Source organism: Biomphalaria glabrata, chromosome 6, assembly GCF_947242115.1.
Source record: "Biomphalaria glabrata chromosome 6, xgBioGlab47.1, whole genome shotgun sequence".
Lineage (NCBI taxonomy): Eukaryota > Metazoa > Mollusca > Gastropoda > Planorbidae > Biomphalaria > Biomphalaria glabrata.
The window spans coordinates 33,111,754-33,127,266 of record NC_074716.1 but is presented as its reverse complement, the minus strand read 5'-3'; the positions used below and the strand labels follow the sequence as shown (position 1 = coordinate 33,127,266).

The 15,513-nt window shown below is 38.2% G+C and overlaps 2 protein-coding genes across 4 annotated transcripts; both read right to left on the bottom strand.

Annotated features, from left to right (window-relative positions):
• Positions 1–4,571: 4,571 nt before the first annotated feature.
• LOC106068555 (uncharacterized) lies at positions 4,572–11,303 on the bottom strand. Of its 3 annotated transcripts, none has more exons than XR_001217924.2 (5): positions 11,144–11,303; positions 9,871–10,007; positions 8,694–8,871; positions 7,536–7,618; positions 4,572–5,473 (listed from the first exon to the last, which is right to left on the bottom strand). XR_001217924.2 is itself a non-coding variant. In XM_056031808.1 (5 exons), the coding sequence occupies exons 2-5, from the start codon at positions 10,870–10,872 to the stop codon at positions 5,310–5,312; spliced, it is 447 nt and encodes a 148-aa protein (XP_055887783.1). In that variant the 5' UTR covers positions 10,873–10,996; positions 11,144–11,271; the 3' UTR covers positions 4,572–5,309. The 3 variants fall into 3 exon arrangements, 1 of the variants encoding a protein (XP_055887783.1); XR_008778344.1 differs by adding an exon at positions 10,851–10,996 and having other exon boundaries at positions 8,694–10,007; positions 11,144–11,275; XM_056031808.1 differs by lacking the exon at positions 9,871–10,007 and adding an exon at positions 10,851–10,996 and having other exon boundaries at positions 11,144–11,271.
• Positions 11,304–13,684: 2,381 nt separating this feature from the next.
• Positions 13,685–14,521, bottom strand: LOC106068518 (slit homolog 1 protein-like). Its single transcript, XM_013227893.2, has one exon. The coding sequence runs from the start codon at positions 14,519–14,521 to the stop codon at positions 13,685–13,687; it is 837 nt and encodes a 278-aa protein (XP_013083347.2).
• Between the last annotated feature and the right edge of the window lie 992 nt (positions 14,522–15,513).

The window sequence follows — 15,513 nt, the reverse complement described above, 5'->3', positions numbered from 1 at the left end:
ATACATACCAATTACCCTAGCTATCAGTGGATCAGAGTTTACACGGATGGCTCATCCCATAAAGCCACCACAAATGGAGGAGCTGGAATACTCATCGAATGGCCAGATGGAGGGAAACTAGAAAAATCCATTGCAACTGGAGAGCTCTCTGACTGTCAAAGAGCAGAAAGGGAAGCACTAGCACTAGCTGCTACCATGCTAGCAAATCATCCAAGTTCCCCTCACAGTCAGATTGTCTTTCTAACAGACCCAAAGCTTGCAAAACTCTTGATTCCTCTTATATTAAAAACCTCAGAACAGCACTTACAAAGCTCAACAACAACAGCAAAAAACTGTTATTCAATGGATAGCAGCTCATATACATCTAGTTGTTTTGTTCACTTCCACTTTTCATTTACATTTACACTGCACCAAGACTTTCACTTACACTTTCCACTAAATGTTACATGTTTACACTTACACTTTCCACTAAATGTTACATGTTTACACTTTCACTTTCCACTAAATGTTACATGTTTACAGTTTCACTTTCCACTAAATGTTACATGTTTACACTTACACTTTGCACTAAATGTTACATGTTTACACTTACACTTTGCACTAAATGTTACATGTTTACACTTACACTTTCCACTAAATGTTACATGTTTACACTTACACTTTCCACTAAATGTTACATGTTTACACTTACACTTTCCACTAAATGTTACATGTTTACACTTACACTTTCCACTAAATGTTACATGTTTACACTTTCACTTTCCACTAAATGTTACATGTTTACAGTTTCACTTTCCACTAAATGTTACATGTTTACACTTACACTTTGCACTAAATGTTACATGTTTACACTTACACTTTGCACTAAATGTTACATGTTTACACTTACACTTTGCACTAAATGTTACATGTTTACACTTACACTTTGCACTAAATGTTACATGTTTACACTTACACTTTGCACTAAATGTTACATGTTTACACTTACACTTTCCACTAAATGTTACATGTTTACACTTACACTTTGCACTAAATGTTACATGTTTACACTTACACTTTCCACTAAATGTTACATGTTTACACTTACACTTTTTCACTAATTCTTACATTCTTGCATTTCACGCTCGTTCCCTTGCACTTTGAATGTAGACCTGGACAACATTGACACTAGTTCATTCATTGACACTAGTTCATTCATTGACACTAGTTCATTGACACGTTTCCTTACATGTTGTCACTGGACGCCGTATTCTTATTTCCATTTTCACTTCCTAAAATGTTGACTATTGTTTTTTCTACTAGGGTACATAAAAGACTGAGAGTTCTCAACAGTGGCAATTATGTAACAATTAAAACTAATCATAGGCGTAGCTGGAAATAGGGGGGTCGGAATTCACCCCCCTCCGAAATAAAGTACCATCCCTGGAAATATTTAACACACTGATCTGTTTAGCTACCAGTCGATGGGCTCTGATCTATTCATAAGATAAATCTAAGAGAAATCAAACAACAGCCTGAGAAGAACTAAAGCCAACTAGTTAAGAACTAAAGCCAACTAGTTAAGAACTAAAGCCAACTAGTTACTTATTTCCATGATCGTTCAACCCACCTCACCAAATAACGCATTAAAGCAAAACTACGGTCACCTGATTCTATGAGCGTATCCATAGGGGCTCTGAGGTTCATCATCCCAACTGACAATCCTTTGGAAAAGTAGAGGCGGTTATACGTTGTGCTGACCACATGACACCGTCGTTAACCCTCGACCATAGAAACAGATGTGAGCTTTATATCGTCTGCCCAATAGATTGCAACATCTAAAAATGGAGTGTAGGAACTTAAATCTTTTTGTATTTCAAGTTTATCATATTGTTATAAACCTGGTGGTGGCACAGATAAGGGTAGTGGTGTGTGTGTAGTCAGCCGACGCAAATCACATCAGGCCAGCGCTAGACGAGCGGTCAACCGTGACGAGCTACGACGGTCAGCCGAGACGAGTGTTAACATGACGGTTCGGGAAGGATCGCCGTCGTGAACAGAACTCAGGACCGTCACGAGGGATGTAGTCATGTGACGAAGATAGAAACGTCGAGCGATGTTCCGTCCGGTTCTAGATGTCCAGCAGGGACCCTATATAAAGAGCGGAGGTGTCGCAGGGGTTCAGAACACGGTCGACTACAGCACAGTTCAACGGTGTGGTTCTGTACGGAGCATTACGACGGTTCAGTGCGGAGTACTGGCGTCTTGATTTTGGTCTGCGATCGAGTCCGACACAACGAGCCTAGTGTGTGAAGTCAGTCCTGAACTGTTGAACCCATTGCAAGCCCGGAACGAGACGGAGAGGACAGTGTAAGAGTTGATACGGCGGTACGGTGTTAACGGAGAGATATTTGTACAGTCTTGTGTTACGTGCTGCCAATTGTACAGTATTAGCTGTTATTTTATTGACATTAAACTATTACGTTATTTGGAGCCCTGAGTTGTCAAGTTCTTTCAGTTGGTGGTGTCGTGTGGTGCAGTTTGCAGAGGGCCGGAAAGGGAGATTCGTAACAGTATTTTTCAGTGGAATTGTAGGTCTCGAGAGACGATCTTTTATTTCTGCCACATCTTGTGAGACTAAAGAAGCCAATCCTTGATACACACCTGCGGTCATAAGTTGGGCATATGTAATCACCATGCGCCGTTGCATTTTCACCATTCTTTCTACTACAGCTGTGTATGCCATCTGCAATCCGAGACGCTTCCTTTATGCTCGCTCTTCGTGTGGATCTACCCAGTGCCACTTTTCCCCAGGTAATAGTGACAATTAAAAGAGCTTCATGTCGCGTTTGCATACATCCGTATACCGCACAAGTAGACGACCAGCGGCTCTCCTGTCTTCTGTTAGATCGGTGGAAGTCGACCTACTGGCATTCTCTGAACGTGGCCAAGCCATCCAAGGCGTTTGGTGCTGATAACACAGCGGAAGTCCTGGCACCCTCTTCGTAGTACTTTCTCGGTGTTTTTTTTATCTCGCCACCTTATTTAAAATATTCGCTTTTGCATCAGAGGTGAAAGACATTTAGCTTTTTTCATGCCATCATTTATTCTTGTAATATTACAACCGTTTCATCTATATCACCATCCTAGAGGTGGATTATCCATTGAGGTAATATTATATTCAGAATATCCTCAAACCTTACACAAAAGTCAAAATGTCATCTCCCTGACGGACTGTTTTAAATGTGAACATTTCCAAAAATTAACCCAATCGAATGTTTTGCTTCAATAATTAATTTCTTGCACAAAAAAAAAAAACGCCGAGTTAATGGGTTCAATATCAAATGTAGGTTTTTACTTTGTAGCTGAAAGTTGACCTCATGAAATGTATGAAACAAGACTGTTAAATAGGCGATGTAGTGAACATTTTGTTGTAAAGTGAAATGTTTAGCATCCAAGAATCGGTACCAAAAAGGGACAAATATTGTCAAGCATATAAGCCTTTCAACAGTTGTATTTGAGGAATGTTCTTCAAGGAACTGGCTTTATAATCGCGTATTCAATGCGTTGATTCGGTTTCGTTTTCCTGCGTAAAAAATGGAAAAGATTCATGCAATCTACTAGTCGACGTCATCGATGGAGAGCACAGACATTTTGTTTTCATAAGCTTCGACACTGGTGGTCAAACATTTATATTTCAGTAAGGGATTGCTTTATCTTTTAAGTAGTGCTTCAAGACATGAAATAATGGCACACTGACACATACACTTAAACATCCTGACACATACACTTAAACATCCTGACACATACACTTGAACATCCTGACTTCTTGTCATGTTGTACGTACAACGTTAAAGCATCTTTATCGTGTGTCTTGAAGACGGACTAAGTTCGTTGAATAGCCGAAAACAAGATGGGAAATGTGGGATTGCATTATGATTTAGGATTTATAGTTATGAAACTCTTAGTCACGTTTTGAAGAATTATTTGGGTACGTTTAGTTTGTCAATTTACATTATTTAGTTCAAAATCTCACCCCATCTTTATATATATTGTTGTACCTCCTCTCCCGAGCCACACTGTTGGTGCGCATCAGAGCGCCATTCAACACAAGTAGTAGAAGACATATTGATACAGGAAGAAGGACTGTTGTGAGCCGGCTAAAGTCATGGGAGTCTGAACAGTCTGGGGCTGAGTGCTGTCTTGTGTGATACTAGGGAACTGTTTGGGAGACCTGGAGCGACACTAGGAAGTGTGTCGGTGGTCTGTTCTGTGTTCTGGTATGAAGTAGGACTCTAAGAGCTTAAAACAGTACTCTCCTTGACTTGATAGCGAAAGTCCAACTCTTTATTGATAGATTGTAATAAAGACATCGTTTAGTATTGCCTCCTATCTGTTCGTTGAGTTGCCTCCCTTAGAGTTGCAACAATATAACTTTGGTCTTCAAGTTCCCTTATATCACCCCCCACATTTCTTCGCATCACTATCCTTTCTTCTATCGAGTGAATGTTGTTTATTGCTGGAGTCTTAAAAATTGAAAGTATAATATAAACACCAACACAGGTGCTAGAAATAAAAGTCATGACACTTCATGTGTAATTATATTTAATAGTTACCTATATATTTAACAACCCAATTCATATCAATGTCAAACAATTGTATATACAATGATTTATAATACGTTTTAAATAGATCTATAAACTTATAATCGCTTCACACTGAACATTTCATGGAGTTTTTTCTTTTCACGATGTTGTCACTGACATTTATGTCAACATGTGACATTAGTTAGCACAACACTTAAACTGAAGGACTTTTGAAGTCAAGAGGACATGACACTAGTACGTGGTAGTGCTAAGCTGGTCAATGTCCTGTGGTCATTTCAAAATTATTGGTTTGCTGTGTAGGTGACGATGGTCATAGTTATACTGGTCAAATCATTATGTTTGCCTTATGTTGCACTGGTCAATGTTACACTAGTCGATGTTACACTAGTCAAAGTTACCCTAGTAAATTACCCTAGTCTTACCCTAATCAATGTTACCTTAGTCAATGTTAAACTAGTAGATGTTATTCAAGTCAATGTTACACTAGTCGATGTTACACTCATCAATGTTACCCTAGGCAATGTTATCCAAGTCAATTTACGCTAATCAATGTTACGCTTGTCTATGTTACTCTTGTCGATGTTACACAAGACAGTGTTACACTCGTTTAATTATTATTGTAAAAAAATTGTAACAACCAGTTGTTTAAATTATATCACAGCCATTCAATCTGGTCAAGCTGAGGACGGGATTAAAAACAAAGGTGGTAATACAAGGATGAGGTCACTCGTCTGCAGTTTTACTTTCTCCCGCCATGCACATTTCGCCTATCTCAGCATAAGGGTTTGCGTCAGTTCCGGCTTCTGCTGGGGTGTCACGTGGTGAAGAAGAGCGACTTGAGACAACGTCTAGGTAGCCACTGGCACAGGAACTGCTGGAGTTTTGAGCTGAAAATGTCAGAGAATAATAGTAAGAAGTAATTGTACTAATGTACAGATTGACTGATTATAAAGTAAGGTGCTCAGGGTCTATTAGAACCAGTTGGGCTCAAATTTTTATTCATTTTTTGCAGATTTCCGCACAAGAAAAAGTCTAAAAATATTGTTGTAACTCCGCTCCCTCCCCACACTGATGGTGCGCATGAGAGCACTTTGAACACAGGAGAAGACATGTTGATTTATGACAGAAAGTAGGACTGTTGTGGATTCGGCTAAAGTGATGGAAGTCTGGGCTGTCTTGACTCGAGAGAACGTCCTTTGTGCAATCTATGAACTGTGTTGAGGACGGCACTGGGAAGTATGTTGGTGTATTGATAGTTAGGTGTCACCTTGAGATAGGGCACTCTGGGACTAATAGCTGAAGTCCATGCCTGTTTGTACTGTAAATAAATACCTAGTCTATTGTTACCTCCTGCCTTCTCGTTGAGTGCCTACCTTAGAGTTACAACAATATATACTCTACGATTATGTCCTAATTTAAATAATCACACATCACAAAATATTTACTTTTAGACATAAATTGTTAAACATAAACTTTTAGACCTAAATTTTGTTCTTTACAAACAGTATAAGATGAGAATAATTCAAATTAAAGCATCAAAAACTATGAGACCTTCTTAAGACTTCTTGTATACAAAACTAAAGCTTAACTTCAGGACAGAAGACTCAAAAGTAAAGTAGCAATTATACATAAAACACTAAACCATAATCTTCAAATACAAAAACAAAATTAAATCTTCTTTCTTCTTCTTCATCGTTCTCATTGTCATGTTGGAGTGTTCATATGACTAGACCAATACATGAGATGAACTGCGCAGTGGTTTCCAAATCAGGGAGCTCTCCATATAGTTTCCTTTCTATTGGGGTGATTTGGGGCCAATGTCTTATACGGGCCTCTTGGTATAGAGAGCAGTTTTGGAGGACGTGGTCGGCATTCTCTGGTGATACTCTACATGGGCAGATTTCACTGGTTCCAATTTTGAGCTTCCGGTACATGTGTTGTCGCATTCTGTTGTGTCCGGTCCTGAGTCGAAAGATTAGACGTTGGTCTTGTCGGGATAGCTTATAGTAAGTGTCATCTTTCTTGTGACTTGGATGAGAGCTCGTCCATTTCTCATTTATTTTATCTACAATTAATTTCTTCAATTCTTCTGGATAGAGTGCAGAGTTTATTAGTGTCACTAATAAACACAAAATTTAATAAAATACTCAGAAAGACACAAAGATAAAGGCACATTCCTCGTCCCATATGCTAGGACATATTTGTACAAATGCTCCTTCTTCCCTAGTGCTATTAGAGTATGGAATGGGTTGCCTGAGCTAGCCAGGAAAACCAGTGAATTGACAGAATTTAAGTCATGCATGACTAAATGCATGACGCGTAGGACGTAATCATCTTCTTTTTTGAAGTAACGTCTGTATTATATAAGATAAGATTAACTTCTTGCACCTCTTTACTTAGCTTCCTAAACTAAAGTGATATCTACTCGCGTTTAAGCATGGATAAAAATAAGGCTGTTGTAACTCTGTCATGCGCACTGTCATCACGTAAGTGCGCACTATTCAACACGGGACTAGCACGGAGTGTTTACATAGAGACGAAGTTTCCTTGCGCCCAAGTAAGAAGAAGAAACACAAACAGTGGGTTCTGTATTCTAAAACAACCGAACGAGATGCCCTTTCATCCAGTAACCGTTTGTTGGAAGGCTGTCGCTCTGGACCTGGAGCAACGCATGAAGTTGTCTTGTTGGAGCAGTTTGGAGGGAGTGCCTGATAGTTACCTGGCAGGGCGGACATGTGAACCCAGAGAAAGAACTGTGAGGGAAGCGAACCCACGGACTGACCGCCGCTGTTTATGTTCGATGTTCTGGTCATCTAGACATCACGTGGTCATAAATACCATTAATGTTTCTGACGTCCTTTCGTTAAGTTGCCTCCCTTAGAGTTACTACACTACAATCTATTGTACAACAGGAAGTGACTAGAAAAATCTCAGTAGAAATGTACCAACCATTGACTTGAGGTCTATGATAAAACACTCGGTCAGTGATTCTCGTGTCCAGTTCATCATAGTTGTCTTTCAACCTTTTCTTTCTGCACAGACACAAACAAAAACAAAAGTCGATTAAAAACATTGAAACCTAGCAATAAACTACAGCGCTGCATCCCAACAGCTTACAGAGCCCGGGCTGTGGAGACTTGTGTCTAGAAGATCTTCGTCTGCTCAGGACGTCGACTCCTATTAGACCTTCCTTCAAGAACGGGCTGGGTCTATGTGACAGAAACATCAAACACATTGACATGACAGAAACATGAGAAAGTAAAAAATAAAAACAACCAAGCTTATGTTTAGCGTACTTGTATCAATCAGTTTGGATCAGTCATGTAACTAAATGTAATACATCTTGACTAACAATCATAAATCTGTGCGATTAGAAATATTTTACCAATTGTTTTTGTTTAGCGCTATTTCAAGCTATGATCCAATCACTCGTCTGGACCAGTTGGGAAAAGGGGGGGGGGGGTTGGGCAGAGAAGGAAGGTGGTATCTATGTGAAGGTTACCAGGATAGCTTTTTAAATGTATTCTAGAAAAAAAAAAGGTGAATTCAAAGCCTCCTCAACTGTGCCAGTTAACGAAAGTAGTGGGTTTTATTCGTATCTTTTGTTAGCTTAAAGTCACGATATTTACAAAGTATAAAGAGGACATATTTCAACGTATGCCACCACATCTGCCAACTACTATTTCTCTCCCTTGATCGATACAAATAAAAAAATAATTACCAATAGATAATCAACTAATTTGCTAATTTTTTTTTTTTTTTGATGTTTCCTGTTTTGAGGATACCAAAGTTGTTTTTTTTTTTTTTTTTTATTTCAAGTTGATCCGAGATTGGGTGTGGGAGAAATAAAGTGTAAAACTATTGTACCAGACAGAGAGAGAGAGAGAGTTGATTATGTTGATATATGCGTTGTAAAAAGATAAAGAGTTACACTTTATTTCAAATGTATGGGCATGTCTCATATGACGACAATCACAAGTAAGTATCCCCTCTATCTATGGGTAGTGGGTACTCCCGCTATATTTGGATATTCTCTCTGACTAAGGATATTCCCATTCTATTTGTGAATTTAAAAAAAAAAAAGCATTAATAACCATCCATGCTTACTTTGTACTGTGGTATCGATAACAGGCTATTACTGTTGAAATGGTGAAAGAAGCAGCGACAGATGCCATGACAACAGTTGCAATTAGGAACGCCTCCAAGTTTTCTGACTCAGTTGATTGACTTGCAGTATCGCTTTGGATTATCGAGGCATTGGCGATCGTGGTCTCGTCTGGTTTATCTTGATAATGGGGAGGCAACCAATGGAATCAATAGAACATTCTGACTTTAACAACAAAAACATACATGAAAAAATCAATGCATCATGCATAAGTGTGTGTGTGTGTGTTTTGTCAAATGTGTGTGTTTGTATGCGTTCGCGAGTGTGCCTAACAAGATGGCCCTAAGATTGTACTGAGATATCAAAATGAGAGAGGTCACTGACGGTGTGCTAACTAGTCTAGACAGTGGACAATCTATATGGTCAAGGTAGACTAAAGGGACTTTTGTGGTCTCAATGTTCGGACTCTACGGTCTTAACGGCGCAACGAAAACGAAAGAAAATAAAAGGTCAACTCATTTCCTCCCCAAAGATGCAGTAGTGTCTTCAGTGTGTGTCTCAAGACTTACTGCACATTTGAGGACTGGGGGGAGGGGACACTTTATCCTGGGAGCGGCAACGATCCAAGATAAAAAGACAACACACTATTTGAGTACACATTTTTATTGCATCGAAACACACAAATATAAATGAATAAATTTTAAATTATTTATAAATATTTTAAACTTAAAGTTTCTAAATATTTTTATTTAGTTTCTCTCTCTCTCTCTCTCTCCCTCCTGCCACTTTAATCTTTTTTTTTTCTCTTATTCTCACACTATCTGAATCTCTCCCTAAAATCAACCTCTCTTTTTCAATCACCTTTCTTTTTTTTTTCTTTCTGTCTCTCTTTCCTCATATTCTTCTTTTTTTCTCTGTCTCCCTCTCTTTCTTTCTGTTCCCCCACTCTCTATGTCTTTTCCCATCTTCCTCTCTTTCTCAATGTCTCCCTCTCTCCTCATTTCCCCTCTCCTGCTTTCTATCTCAGTGTATCAAGGCAACTATGCCAAGAGGTTTATTTCATACCAATAGAATCAAACTGTTTTTGTTTGTGTATATTCTAAGCCCGTGTCTCTTCTTTCTCTAACACACGAATTTCAATTTCCCTGGTCCTAATGGTATGGAAAGGTTAACATCTACCGTGTTATGGACATCATATTTTAAAGAGTCAAGGCTCTACACGTGGACGCTTTTGTATTCTTTGTCAGGAAGCACAACTCCAAGTGAATGAAAATGTTGTCGCCCTTGTCTTCTCTGTTTCTCCAGCATTTCCAAGACTTGAAAAAAAGAAAATAATTAAAAATAATAAATAAAAGGTAATAAAAATTTGAGTGTACAAATAAGAAAATGTACCTTGTGTTGAATAGGGAATAATCTTCAATGAAAACATATTCATCTTGAATGTTAACACGATGAGTTGGAATGTAGTTATTAAAAAGAAGTTTATGATAAAGTGTTTCCATTTAAACTTCAAATAGTTCCGAAAGCCAACCCATTTTATAGTCTATAGGAACTAATTGCTTAGTTCAGTCAATATAAAAAAAAAAAAAAAAAAACAGTTTTGTGATGAACTCTATAGGTTACAAGTTTATAAGCTGAAATGTTTTCGTTAGACTTCTCTGTAAGTGTCCGTTAAGGGGCGAGCTGACTCACATATAGTAATACAATTTTTACTATTTTTACCATCCGAACTGTGAATGGACCTTGTGTATAATAACCCAACTGTACACAAATTTAGCTCTTGAGCTATGAAGGGGGAATAACCCTTGAGGGATTATGGGCACGACATGGCCTAAATTGTGCAAATGTTCCAAAACTCCCAAAACAACAAATATCAAATTAATGATCCTTTGACCAAATGGGAAGGATTTTACCCAGAGGTCGGGAATAAGAGATGGCACATCACCGACACATGTGTCCAGTTATCCCTAGATGATATTATGACATCCGTTGTGGTGAGGCTCCCTGAGGCCCCACATAGGCTGCCCCATCATTCCAATTTACTCCTGTTTCGTAAGCCACCAGAACTGGAGAGTCTATTCAGCAACAAGAGCTGCCTGCTGGTGTGGTGTGCACTTCCTTCTGTCTTCACAATGATCCAGAGTTTGAACCTTACTTACCGACATGAAACTTGGAGGTCATCGCCTGCCATCCAGAAACTTGGAGGTCACACCCTGCCCTTCAGAAACTTGGAGGTCACTCCCTGCCCTTCTGAATCTAAGAGGTCATCCCCTGCCCTCCCGAAATATGGAGGTCATCCCCTGTCCTGGTAGAAGGATGTAAATAGTACGAGGCTCTTACTGCTCGACCAGTGTTTCCAATATGGTTTCAACTAAAATGAGCAGGCATTTCAAAATGACTTGCTTCTAACTACCTAACATTTAAGACACATGTGTAGTAAAGAAATACTCACGCTCAGACGTAGGTGAAAGATGACCACACTGCAGACCAGAAGGTTCGGTACGCGGCGTAAATCTAGAAGGGAGTTTTTAAGTGAAGAACAGGAGAAAGTCGTCTGCTGTGGAGTGAGTGGGTCTGGTAACTTCCTCAGTTTATATTGCTGGACAGAAGAGCACTCGAGCTTTTCAACGACTTTCTTCCTGTCTCTGTGTTGGCCTCAACAAGGAAGTGTGTTGTCACATAGTTAGGGGGGGGGCATCGTTAAAGCTCTCTATTATATGTCTAGTTGAATAGTACTATTAGTGGAGGTCTTTGCTTCAGAGATTGGGGGGGGGTGGAACTTAGTGGAAGTTCAATGTTATACAACTTTTGTATGCGGCCTGTCCCTCTTTCCCTTCTCTCTAGCAAGTCATTGGTTTAATTGTACTTAAATATTTCATTGGTTTACTTCTCTTGTACTTAGAGATTTCATTGGTTTAGTTCAATTGTACTTAGAGATTTCATTGGTTTAGTTCAATTGTACTTAGAGATTTCATTGGTTTAGTTCAATTGTACTTAGCGATTTCATTGGTTTAGTTCAATTGTACTTAGAGATTTCATTGGTTTAGTTCAATTGTACTTAGAGATTTCATCGGGTTAGTTCAATTGTACTTAAAGATTTCATTGGTTTAGTTCAATTGTACTTAGAGATTTCATTAGTTTAGTTCAATGTACTTAGAGATTTCATTGGTTTAGTTCAATTGTACTTAGAGATTTCATTGGTTTAGTTCAATTGTACTTAGAGAGAGATTTCATTGGTTTAGTTCAATTGTACTTAGAGATTTCATTGGTTTAGTTCAATTGTACTTAGAGATTACATTGGTTTACTTCTCTTGTACTTAAAGATTTCATTGGTTTAGTTCAATTGTACTTAGAGATTTCATTGGTTTAGTTCAATTGTACTTAGAGATTTCATTGGTTTAGTTCAATTGTACTTAGCGATTTCATTGGTTTAGTTCAATTGTACTTAGAGATTTCATTGGTTTAGTTCAATTGTACTTAGAGATTTCATCGGGTTAGTTCAATTGTACTTAAAGATTTCATTGGTTTAGTTCAATTGTACTTAGAGATTTCATTAGTTTAGTTCAATGTACTTAGAGATTTCATTGGTTTAGTTCAATTGTACTTAGAGATTTCATTGGTTTAGTTCAATTGTACTTAGAGAGAGATTTCATTGGTTTAGTTCAATTGTACTTAGAGATTTCATTGGTTTAGTTCAATTGTACTTAGAGATTACATTGGTTTACTTCTCTTGTACTTAAAGATTTCATTGGTTTAGTTCAATTGTACTTAGAAATTTCATTGGTTTACTTCTCTTGTACTTAAAGATTTCATTGGTTTAGTTCAGTTGTACTTAGAGATTTCATTGGTTTACTTCTCTTGTACTTAAAGATTTCATTGGTTTAGTTCAATTGTACTTAGAGATTTCATTGGTTTAGTTCTCTTGCATTTAAAGATTTCATTGGTTTAGTTCTCTTGCACTTAAAGATTTCATTGGTTTAGTTCAATTGTACTTAGAGATTTCATTGGTTTACTTCTCTTGTACATAAAGATTTCATTGGTTTAGTTCAATTGTACTTAGAGATTTCATTGGTTTAGTTCTCTTGCATTTAAAGATTGCATTGGTTTAGTTCTCTTGCACTTAAGATTTCGATGCAACTGCAGCAGTATGAATAGCTTATCCCCAACATGACCCTTCATCTTCCGACCTCCTGGCATGCTTTGCTCAAGATAGCAACAGAAACAAAAAAACTCTATTTTAGGCTCCATCAAAAGAGGAAAGGGTACTTTGGTAAGCCTCATTAGTATTTTGTACCTAATGTCTGTTAATATTGTTTTTCAATAAACAAGAAATGACAAAAAATTAAGAGTTTCAGAACTCGACCAACAGCTCGTAAAGACAGAAAGGTCTGAACGAAACAAGATGGCTGAGTTTAAGAAGGAAGTGAAACTAAGACAAAGTGAACACAATTCTTATAGACGTTTAACATGTGAACAATCAATATCTTCTTGCAGGAATGTTATCTGTGACTCACACAACCAGTACAGCCCATTTCCTTTTCAATTTAAACTACTTGAAGACATAATGAGTGAGTTTACCGGATAAGATAGTTCAAGTGTTTTTCTTTCAGTCGTCTATTAAGGTCAAGGAAAGTCCTAGTTATTGAACATAACTTTGATAACGGTTAAATTACAGGTACAGAACTATTGAAAATAGATGGAAACTTCAGACGTGGTGACCAGTCTCATGAAGAAGAGATATGCATGTGTGACCTGCAGCTCCCAAATATATTTCTTTTTAGTTTTTGTACTTGTATAGGCTAGTGCAAAGTTTATCACTAGTCAATCTACATTAATATGGGTTAGGGTATGACCTATGGATATAAATACAGCAGTTGCTTGTTGTTGTTTTTCCCTTTGTGTTGTGTTTGTACAGATGGTGTATTTATTTGGGTATTTTGATACCTTAATGACTTCTGAATTTTCAACCCCTTGGCGTCAGCATCATGTAGGTCTACTTACAAAGTAATTCTGTTGAGCTGCCCAACTTCATTCTGACCTCGCACTCCAGTTCGTCCAATAGGAGAGAGTTTAAAGGCTTGTCTTTCACTATGGATGGCCCATTGCAGCGGATGAAGTAGCCGTCAGCGTTCCATACCTCTTGGTTGGTGTTATTGAGCCATGTCCTAAGCCATCGCAAGTTACAATGGCACATCCACTGTCGTACAGCTGTCTCAACGGTTGAGCTGAACTCTGAGAAAACATCACATGGCAAAGTGCACAAGGCATTCTGACGCAACTTCAGTACATTAAGAGATGATAGTCCAGACAGACCTCCCGTGTCTATTCGAGAAATACTGTTACCATTAAGCTCCAATATCTTTAGATTTTTTAGATCTTTAAACGCTCCTTTGTAGATAACTTGGATTCTGTTTCCAGATAAGTCAAGCTGAGTAAGGGAAAGGGACACATATTTTAGAGCGGATGTTGGGAGATGACTGAGAAGGTTGATGGATAGGTCAAGAACTCTGAGGTAGACCAAATCCTGGAGCGCTTCATCTTCTAGATATTGTATGGAGTTGTGTTTTAGGTACAGTTGATTAATGTAGTTAAAACCGATAAAGCTTCTGGACTTGAGCACTGGAAAATAGTTTCCACTCAGATCTAAAGTTATGATCTTTTTATGGAGCCACCAGGGAATGCTCACTATATTTCTGTTGCTGCAATTGGCGAGTATGTAGGCAGCATCGTAAGTGCACCTCGTTGAGAAGCTTGCGGTCGACACGAGTGTCGCTATCAGCAACCAGGCAAAAGTCCGAGATACTAGAGCCAGTAGATCAGTGAGTATCATTGTGACTTTCAACACTAACACTAAGATGTTATGGTATTGACCTAAGTCGTTACATGTGACATAGATCTAGATTTAGTACTTTTCCAAAATATTGCCAGGTAGATTTTCATGTAGAGTGAAATTATTATCGCACAAACAAAATATTGGAGTAGCTCTAGGACCTAGACTAGATCTTTAGCATTTATAATCTCAGAAAAAAAATCAATTAACAGTAACAAACATTCACTAGAATATGGCTAGATTATCTCTTGTCTGTTAACATACGGAATAGCTGAACATAAATAGGTAATCCAAGAGTTATTTGAATTAAACAAATAGGAAAGTTAAACACAAATTAAACGGTATCCAGTTATTGCGATAAACATTCAACTTGTAATAGATAATGCTTAGGCCGATGGAGTTTGTTGGGTCTGTGTAATTGAATATGTTATGGAGTGTGTGTGTGTGCGTATGTGTTTCCAAGGTAACGGCGGGAAAAAGCGATAGGTTATTGGTCAGGGGAGAATGATGAAACTACAATAGGGTCTGCCGTAATGGAAATGTGAATAGACAGACAACTCAGAGCTTTGAAAGCAGTAAAGACGTGTTTGTGTAGTGAGCTACACTTTGTTTGAACATCTTCAGTTTAGTTCATGACTTTTAGATGTAGATCTCATCTCCAGTTCAATCTGTGTATACTGTTCATAAAGTTCTATTACGTTTTGTCTTAAAAAGTAGTTTGTTCTTTCAAGTTCTACAGATAAAACTATGTTACGCCTTCATCGGTTTCGTTGTACTTTGCACTCTGGTGCTAAAACCCAGTGACCGACCACAACAATACTGCCGTACGTCTAGTTTAGGTTTGTGTCAGAAATGTCTTGAGACATGGAGTGACACAAATATTAATGCTGCTATAGTACAGTACTAACCAACATCCACGGTGGCTGCTTGGTCTTGCGGTATTGGCACTGGACTGTTGTTCGGACTTGTCGATGGTCCCGAGTTCATACCCT